Source organism: Ranitomeya imitator, unplaced genomic scaffold, assembly GCF_032444005.1.
Source record: "Ranitomeya imitator isolate aRanImi1 unplaced genomic scaffold, aRanImi1.pri SCAFFOLD_325, whole genome shotgun sequence".
NCBI classification, from domain to species: Eukaryota; Metazoa; Chordata; class Amphibia; order Anura; family Dendrobatidae; genus Ranitomeya; species Ranitomeya imitator.
This window is the reverse complement of record NW_027193546.1, coordinates 440,667-450,621: the sequence shown is the minus strand read 5'-3', so window position 1 is coordinate 450,621 and position 9,955 is coordinate 440,667. Positions and strand designations below refer to the sequence as shown.

Here is a 9,955-nt window from a genome sequence, read left to right as displayed (position 1 = left end):
GCGCTGCCGCCAATCTCTACAAAACCAAAGGCTCTTCTAAGAGCCACCCACACCGTCACCACAAGAGCCGGCGCCGCCTATCTCGGGGGTCCTCGCATGAGGCTGATAGTTCATACACCATTGCCGCCATTGTTGGTGCACATATCCACAGAATAACAGGAGATGAATGGGTCAATCCCACATGAAGTCTCAGACCCTCAGGTGGAGTGTCGTCTGCCAAGCTCGCAGGAAATGTCCCCTTCTTAGTGTCTGATACTCCGCGCTGAGGTCTACATGTAGTTAGCAGGTCCCGCAGTAAGGGGGTGGGGGATGGTTGTCGCTATCAGTGACCTGTAACAATCCTCCGGAGATTATGAGCGGGGAATTCAAATTCCCCAACGGATTCTGTGATCAGACAATGAGCGAGAAACCTTGGTAACGCTCAGCCTTCAGTGATGTACATAGTAACATAGTTAGTAAGGCCGAAAAAAGACATCTGTCCATCCAGTTCAGCCTATATTCCATCATAATAAATCCCCAGATCTACGTCCCTCTACAGAACCTAATTGTATGATACAATATTGTTCTGCTCCAGGAAGACATCCAGGCCTCTCTTGAACCCCTCGACTGAGTTCGCCATCACCACCTCCTCAGGCAAGCAATTCCAGATTCTCACTGCCCTAACAGTAAAGAATCCTCTTCTATGTTGGTGGAAAAACCTTCTCTCCTCCAGACGCAAAGAATGCCCCCTTGTGCCCGTCACCTTCCTTGGTATAAACAGATCCTCAGCGAGATATTTGTATTGTCCCCTTATATACTTATACATGGTTATTAGATCGCCCCTCAGTCGTCTTTTTTCTAGACTAAATAATCCTAATTTCGCTAATCTATCTGGGTATTGTAGTTCTCCCATCCCCTTTATTAATTTTGTTGCCCGTCTTTCCTCTCCCGTTTAACTTCTTACGTGCCGTTTTCCAGCTGATCTTTTCTTTACCAGAGTATCCACAGATGCGGCACCTTCACCCCAGGCCCCGGCAGCGCTGTGTCCCCCATACACTGCACACAATGTATACGCTTTGTATATACATATACAGGACAGGAGCTGTAGGGAACAGAACCAACACCTGTGTCCCCCCATACACTGCACACACCGGATATATATAAATACATGACAGGACCTCAAAACGCGCAGCCGTGGCTATCAGACCTCAAACAGCCCATCATTATTCTGAGGAGGTTATAATAGTCTTCAGAGGCGCCATCCACCCGAAACATTAGTGTCCAGGACGTGGTCATCACATAGGAGTCTCCGTACCCTATGTGATGACACACAGGGCGTCCATCTATCCAGCTGCCTCCTACAGCCACATTCCCTGTACACGGATCTGATCAGGAAATTATCACTGCGGCCCAGTGCGGATATATATCCCCCATAAATCTACTAATCAGCGCCCAATAAGAACAGGATATTAAATGTCTAGACAGAATATTAACCTACATTTGGAAACCGCCCTGAACACCCCCCTGATTAGAGCTGTAGAGGGATCTGCTTCGGGTAAGCCGTTTAGTCTTTCCACGTCAGGATATCCTTGGGACTATTCAGTATTCGGAGCGTAACGTTGGCACCGATGAGTGTTCTAACATTACAGCGACATCACCAAAGCAGAGAAATCAGATCCTAGCAGTCAGGTGCAGCCCTCACTTAGAAGATGTGGGTGGCTCTGAAAAGAGCCTTTGGGTTGTGAGGACAGAAGAGAACACAATTAACCTCCGAAGCCGTAGAGAGTGCGGCCCTGGCGCTTGAGCGCGTACACCACGTCCATGGCGGTGACGGTCTTCCTCTTGGCGTGCTCGGTGTAGGTGACGGCGTCACGGATCACGTTCTCCAGGAAGACTTTCAGGACACCGCGAGTCTCTTCATAGATGAGGCCGGAGATGCGCTTGACGCCTCCTCTGCGAGCTAGACGGCGGATGGCAGGCTTGGTGATGCCCTGGATGTTATCACGGAGCACCTTCCTGTGCCGCTTGGCGCCGCCCTTCCCGAGACCTTTTCCTCCTTTGCCGCGACCAGACATTTTCTTCAGTCAATGAGCAAAAACTGATTCCTGAGCCTCAGGGACTGCTCCTTTATATGGAGGAAGAATGGACCAGAGAGAGAACTGGAGAGATGACGCTATCCGGGGCGGGGCTTACAGAATCATTAGCTCCTCCCTTACTCTGCTGATTGGCTGAACACAGAACTGTTGGGAAGTTTGAATTTCCCGCCCATTGTACAGTTTCTGCAATTATTTTTCCAGCTTCTTTATTATATACAATTTCCTTCCCTGTAGCGGCAGGTATCCCGACTATTGTCATGACCATGCCAGATCAGAGTGGATCATACTCTCCACAATGTATGATGCCCCCACAGTTAATCCCAATACACGGTTGAAAGCAGCAAGTGAAATTAGGAGAGATTTTTCATCATATCAACATCAGGTGATTGAATGTTAATTTATGCCATTACCTCATGTACCAATCACAACCCAGAAAGACACATTTTTATGCATTGTTTATATAAAATGTTATGCTTTAATTGAAAATTACAGGAATGTGCCGTGTTTTTTTTTTGTTTGTTTTCTTTAATTGTTCTGATTTAATGTGAAAACTGTACTGGAAGCAAACCAAAATAGAAAAATAATCCCTACTACATCACCCTCTATAGTGCCAAAGGCATTTGCTTTCTTATAACCAGGACGTGCTTCTTCGAAATTGGGGCCTGAGTAGCTGTCGGATGGCCAGGAGGGCTTCTGGGTCCCAGTAGGACACTGTAGGAAAAAAACAGGTTGGATCCACTACAAATCACAGCACAAAAGGCATTTCCGCAATGAGATCTGCAGCAGAAAAGTCCCTTAAACTTCCGCATCAGTAGCAATCTGCATCGTGCATTTCTTCCCCCCATAAGGTGGCTTTGACGTCCTGCAGCAGTGACCGGGGAGTCTCGTGTACATAATCGCTGTATTTCGGCAGGGAACATTTTATGTTATCCAAATCCATCTTCTTTATGACCCCAGTGGCCCATTCTGGTGGGCGACCCTGCCGGTCCCCAGCACCGTCCCCGCCTGCCATTTGCTTCTCTTTTATCGTGTGCTCCAGCCAGTCTCTTCCATACTCTTCGGAGGGATCAGTGTCCCCATTGCACAGTTTGGGCTTCACAGCGAGCAGGATTTCACACGCCTTTGATGCCACTGACCGGTCACAGTCACACAGACAAGTCAATAAGGCCGGAAAAAGCCCGACTCATTCACATGTAACCAGAGCGTCGGAGATGGAACCTGAGCTTCTGCTAGATGGCAGCCCTATAGTGTAAGGGCACGTTAGGGACGGTCCCATCTCCAATGTTTGGGACATATAGGAATGTGCCAGGTCCAATGCGTTCACCTTCACCTCCCAATCCAAGTCACTGCACGTCATCTCCAAAATCTGGGACAGCACGGTGTCCGAGTCTTGGAGTTTTTGCATGCGACCATTCCTTAGCAAGTCATTAAACATCTTTACCACCGCCCTCCTGGGGAAACCTTTCATTCCATGGGGCACCAGAGCCTGTAGGAAGGACACAATTATTGATTATTAACCTTCCATAGCATATCATCCCGCACCACAGCGGAGACACTTGAGGGCACATAGAGGCGGGTTATCATCACTTGTGCCTTCTCCTTTGCTACAGCTCGAAGTATCGGCAATGCTGATGAGAATACTGGGCCCAGCGATCACTTGGCTGGATATGGAAACGTGGAGAGGAAAAACGAGGATGATGACAGGGATTACAGCAGCACCCCACGTGCAGATGGCGGTGCCTAGAAAATCTAGTACATCTGCCTCATTTTGGAGAGGTGCACTGCTGACATGAAGGATTGATAATCTCTCCCTGAGAGAGAGAAAGAGAGAGATAAAGTGAAAGAGAGAGAATGAGAAAGAAGGAGATAGAGAGAAAGAAAGGGAGAAAGAGAGAAAGAGAGACAAAGAGACATAAAGAGAGAGAGAGAGAAGAGAGATAAAGAAAGAGAGAATGAGAGAGATAGATATAAAGTAAGAAAAAGAGAAAGCAAGGGAAAGAGAGGGAGAGAGAGAAATAGAAAGGAAGAAAGAGTAAGAGTGAGAGAAATATTTAGAGAAAAAAGAAGAGAGAAAGAAAGAGAGGAGAGCGAAGAGAGAAAGGAGAGAAGGAAATAATGAAAGAGAGGAGAGAGAAATAGAGATTAAGAAAGAGGGAGAGAGAGAGAGAAAGAAGAAGAGAGGGGAGACTGCTCTATATACTGTACACTCTGGTCTATAAATTGTACACACTGCTGTATATACTTTACACACTGCTCTATATACTGTACACACTGCTGTATGTACTGTACACACTGGCTCTATATACTGTGCACACTGCTGTATATACTGTACACTCTGCTCTATATACTGTGTACTCTGCTGTATATACTGTACACTCTGCTGTATATACTGTACCCTCTCCTCTAGTATCAGTGACACTTATTACACTGCTGATCTGGGCTGTGCAGATGTGATGTTGTGCACTATATAAACTATGTACAGCTGTGTTCTCTGTGTAGACGCTGGATTTTGTGTCTCCGCTTTTCTCCCAATATTCCCCTTTTACACAATAGTGGGGGTCACATAAATCCATTAATATTTCAGTTTTCTCCCCGGAGATGTTTATGTGTTTGGTTGGGGAGTCGCAGTGTGCAGCTGTCGCCTCATCAGAGCTCTTCGCACCATGACAGGCCGCAGCGGTCACAGCTTCACACTGGGTAAGACACGATATCAGGCAGGTGATTGCAATCAGCCACCGATGTGGATCATCTACTGATGTGGAACACGTGTCCCCCCAATCCTCTGCACATACGGGGTACAGTGACACCACAGGTCAGGGAGGTGGCAGTCAGCGGAGGCCGTCGCCTGTGTTACCCTTCTGGGTTGTCAGCAGCTCCAGCTCGTCCCCACATCGTACAATCAGCTTCCTGTGCGATAGACATAGGAGTAAAGATCCCTGTGATGGTGACAGGAGCCGGGAATAGGAGGAACGAGCTCCCGCAGCAGATTTATCTCCCCGGTACACAGTGAGGTGCAGATCGGGAGGACGGCGGCGATGATCCCGGGATTTCCTCTCCGCTCTTTCCCGGCATCTCTGCTAGTGACGGCTACAAATGGCCGGTGGAGATGTTGGAGAAGGGGAGGCGACGGAGGAATCGCGCTCTGCTGTCCGGTGTTAGCCGGTAAAGGGCTTTTATCCCGGGCAGGGAAGCACAAGGGGAGAGCGGAGCTTCACTCGGACTCAGCTGGGAGGGGGCGGGGCCTGTGTCCAGTTTCAGCCAATAGAAGCTCAGGACGGTGCTGCTCAGCAGCCAATCAGTGCGCAGTAAGCCTGTACATATAACAGGCGCCTCCAGCTCCGGCCTCAGTGTTTTCCTTCCTATCAGGAAATATTTTCATTTAGCTTCAGCAGCACATGATGGCAGAGACCGCGCCAGCCGCCGCTCCCCCTCCCGCAGAACCGGCCGCCAAATCCAAGAAGCAGCCGAAGAAATCTGCTGCCAAGAAGAGCAATAAACCCTCCGGCCCCAGCGTCTCCGAGCTGATCGTGAAAGCCGTGTCCGCCTCCAAGGAGCGCAGCGGGGTGTCTCTGGCCGCCCTGAAGAAGGCTCTGTCTGCTGGAGGATACGATGTAGAGAAGAACAACAGCCGCCTGAAGCTGGCCGTCAAGGCTCTGGTCACCAAGGGCGCCCTCCTCCAGGTGAAAGGCAGCGGCGCCTCCGGGTCCTTCAAGCTGAACAAGAAGCAGGAGACGAAGGACAAAGTGGCCAAGACGAAGCCAGCAGCTGCGGCCAAACCTAAGAAACCCGCTGCTGCCAAGAAAGCCGCCAAATCTCCGAAGAAGCCCAAGAAGGCTCCGACTGCGGCCAAGAAGAGCCCGAAAAAGGCCAAGAAGCCCGCAGCGGCCAAGAGCCCCAAGAAGCCGAAAGCCGCTCCCAAGCCCAAGAAGGTGACGAAGAGTCCGGCTAAGAAGGCGGCCAAACCCGCCAAGAGTCCGGCTAAGAAGGCTGCGAAAGCCAAGAAGCCCGCGGCTAAGAAATAAGCTGCAGCCCCTGTTCTGTTACCACAAAGGCTCTTATAAGAGCCACCACCTCCTCCCCGCAGAGCTGTATGATCAGTGCCACCACCCTCTCCCCGCAGAGCTGTATGATCAGAGCCACCACCTACTCCCCTCAGACCTGTATGATCAGAGCCATAACCTCATCCTCCCTGCAGAGCTCTATGATCAGAGAAATCACCTCCTCCCCGGAGAGCTGTATGATCAGTGCCAACACCTTCTCCCCGCAGAGCTGTATGATCAGTGCCACCACCTCCTCCCTGCAGAGCTGTATGATCAGTGCCACCACCTCCTCCCCGCAGAGCTGTACGATCAGTGCCACCACCTCCTCCCCGCAGAGCTGTATGATCAGTGCCACCACCTCCTCCCCGCAGAGCTGTATGATCAGTGCCACCACCTCCTCCCCGCAGAGCTGTATGATCAGTGCCACCACCTCCTCCCCGCAGAGCTGTATGATCAGTGCCACCTCCTCCTCCCCGCAGAGCTGTATGATCAGTGCCACCACCTACTCCTCCCTGCAGAGCTGTATGATCAGAGAAATCACCTCCACCCCGCAGAGCTGTATGATCAGTGCCACCACCTTCTCCCCCGCAGAGCTGTATGATCAGTGCCACCACCTCCTCCCCGCAGAGCTGTATGATCAGAGCCACCACCTCCTCCCTGCAGAGCTGTATGATCAGAGAAATCACCTCCTCCCCGCACAGCTGTATGATCAGTACCACCACCTCCTCCCCGCAGAGCTGTATGATCAGTGCCAACACCTTCTCCCCGCAGAGCTGTATGATCAGTGCCACCACCTCCTCCCTGCAGAGCTGTATGATCAGTGCCACCACCTCCTCCCCGCAGAGCTGTACGATCAGTGCCACCACCTCCTCCCCGCAGAGCTGTATGATCAGTGCCACCACCTCCTCCCCGCAGAGCTGTATGATCAGTGCCACCACTTCCTCCCCGCAGAGCTGTATGATCAGTGCCACCACCTCCTCCCCGCAGAGCTGTATGATCAGTGCCACCTCCTCCTCCCCGCAGAGCTGTATGATCAGTGTCACCACCTACTCCTCCCTGCAGAGCTGTATGATCAGAGAAATCACCTCCACCCCGCAGAGCTGTATGATCAGTGCCACCACCTTCTCCCCCGCAGAGCTGTATGATCAGTGCCACCACCTCCTCCCCGCAGAGCCGTATGATCAGAGCCACCACCTCCTCCCTGCAGAGCTGTATGATCAGAGAAATCACCTCCTCCCCGCACAGCTGTATGATCAGTACCACCACCTCCTCCCCGCAGAGCTGTATGATCAGAGCCACCACCTCCTCCCCGCAGAGCTGTATGATCAGTGCCACCACCTCCTCCCCGCACAGCTGTATGATCAGTGCCACCACCTCCTCCCCGCAGAGCTGCATGATCAGAGCCACCACCTCCTCCCCGCAGAGCTGTATGATCAGAGCCACCACCTCCTCCCCGCAGAGCTGTATGATCAGTGCCACCACCTCCTCCCCGCAGAGCTGTATCATCAGTGCCACCACCTACTCCTCCCTGCAGAGCTGTATGATCAGAGAAATCACCTCCACCCCGCAGAGCTGTATGATCAGTGCCACCACCTCCTCCCCGCAGAGCTGTATCATCAGTGCCACCACCTACTCCTCCCTGCAGAGCTGTATGATCAGAGAAATCACCTCCACCCCGCAGAGCTGTATGATCAGTGCCACCACCTTCTCCCCCGCAGAGCTGTATGATCAGAGCCACCACTTCCTCCCCGCAGAGGTGTATAATCAGTGCCACCACCTCCACCCCGCAGAGCTGTATGATCAGAGAAATCACCTCCACCCCGCAGAGCTGTATGATCAGAGCCACCACCTCCTCCCCGCAGAGCTGTATGATCAGAGCCACCACCCTCTCCCCGCAGAGCTGTATAATCAGTGCCACCACCTCCTCCCCGCAGAGCTGTATGATCAGTGCCACCACCTCCTCCCCGCAGAGCTGTATGATCAGTGCCACCACCTCCTCCCCGCAGAGCTGTATGATCACTGCCACCTCCTCCTCCCCGCAGAGCTGTATGATCAGAGAAATCACCTCCACCCCGCAGAGCTGTATGATCAGTGCCACCACCTCCTCCCCGCAGAGCTGTATCATCAGTGCCACCACCTACTCCTCCCTGCAGAGCTGTATGATCAGAGAAATCACCTCCACCCCGCAGAGCTGTATGATCAGTGCCACCACCTTCTCCCCCGCAGAGCTGTATGATCAGAGCCACCACTTCCTCCCCGCAGAGCTGTATAATCAGTGCCACCACCTCCACCCCGCAGAGCTGTATGATCAGAGAAATCACCTCCACCCCGCAGAGCTGTATGATCAGAGCCACCACCTCCTCCCCGCAGAGCTGTATGATCAGAGCCACCTCCCTCTCCCCGCAGAGCTGTATAATCAGTGCCACCACCTCCTCCCCGCAGAGCTGTATGATCAGTGCCACCACCTCCTCCCCGCAGAGCTGTATGATCAGTGCCACCACCTCCTCCCCGCAGAGCTGTATGATCAGTGCCACCTCCTCCTCCCCGCAGAGCTGTATGATCAGAGCCACCTCCTCCTCCTCGCAGAGCTGTATGATCAGTGCCACCACCTCCTCCCCGCAGAGCTGTATGATCAGAGCCACCACCTCCTCCCCGCAGAGCTGTATGATCAGAGCCACCACCTCCTCCCTGCAGAGCTGTATGATCAGAGAAATCACCTCCTCCCCGCACAGCTGTATGATCAGTACCACCACCTCCTCCCCGCAGAGCAGTATGATCAGAGCCACCACCTCCTCCCCGCAGAGCTGTATGATCAGTGCCACCACCTCCTCCCCGCAGAGCTGTATGATCAGTGCCATCTCCTCCTCCCCGCAGAGCTGTATGATCAGAGAAATCACCTCCACCCCGCAGAGCTGTATGATCAGTGCCACCACCTCCTCCCCGCAGAGCTGTATCATCAGTGCCACCACCTACTCCCCGCACAGCTGTATGATCAGTGCCACCACCTCCTCCCCGCAGAGCTGCATGATCAGAGCCACCACCTCCTCTCCGCAGAGCTGTATGATCAGAGCCACCACCTCCTCCCTGCAGAGCTGTATGATCAGAGAAATCACCTCCTCCCCGGAGAGCCGTATGATCAGTGCCACCACCTTCTCCCCGCAGAGCTGTATGATCAGAGCCACCACATTCTCCCCGCAGAGCTGTAGGATCAGAGCCATCACCTCCTCCCCGCAGAGCTGTATGATCAGTGCCACCACCCTCTCCCCGCAGAACTGTATGATCAGAGCCACCACCTACTCCCCTCAGACCTGTATGATCAGAGCCATAACCTCATCCTCCCTGCAGAGCTGTATGATCAGAGAAATCACCTCCTCCCCGGAGAGCTGTATGATCAGTGCCAACACCTTCTCCCCGCAGAGCTGTATGATCAGTGCCACCACCTCCTCCCTGCAGAGCTGTATGATCAGTGCCACCACCTCCTCCCCGCAGAGCTGTACGATCAGTGCCACCACCTCCTCCCCGCAGAGCTGTATGATCAGTGCCACCACCTCCTCCCCGCAGAGCTGTATGATCAGTGCCACCACCTCCTCCCCGCAGAGCTGTATGATCAGTGCCACCACCTCCTCCCCGCAGAGCTGTATGATCAGTGCCACCTCCTCCTCCCCGCAGAGCTGTATGATCAGTGCCACCACCTCCTCCCCGCAGAGCTGTATCATCAGTGCCACCACCTACTCCTCCCTGCAGAGCTGTATGATCAGAGAAATCACCTCCACCCCGCAGAGCTGTATGATCAGTGCCACCACCTCCTCCCCGCAGAGCTGTATGATCGGTTTTCCTACT

General features: G+C 53.0%; 1 protein-coding gene across 1 annotated transcript; it reads left to right on the top strand.

Moving 5' to 3' along the window:
• The first annotated feature begins 5,427 nt into the window (after nt 1-5,427).
• LOC138653672 (histone H1C-like) lies at nt 5,428-6,120 on the top strand. The gene has a single exon (XM_069743277.1). It carries the CDS (start codon nt 5,471-5,473, stop codon nt 6,095-6,097), a length of 627 nt encoding a protein of 208 aa, XP_069599378.1. The 5' UTR covers nt 5,428-5,470; the 3' UTR covers nt 6,098-6,120.
• The last annotated feature ends 3,835 nt before the right edge of the window (nt 6,121-9,955 follow it).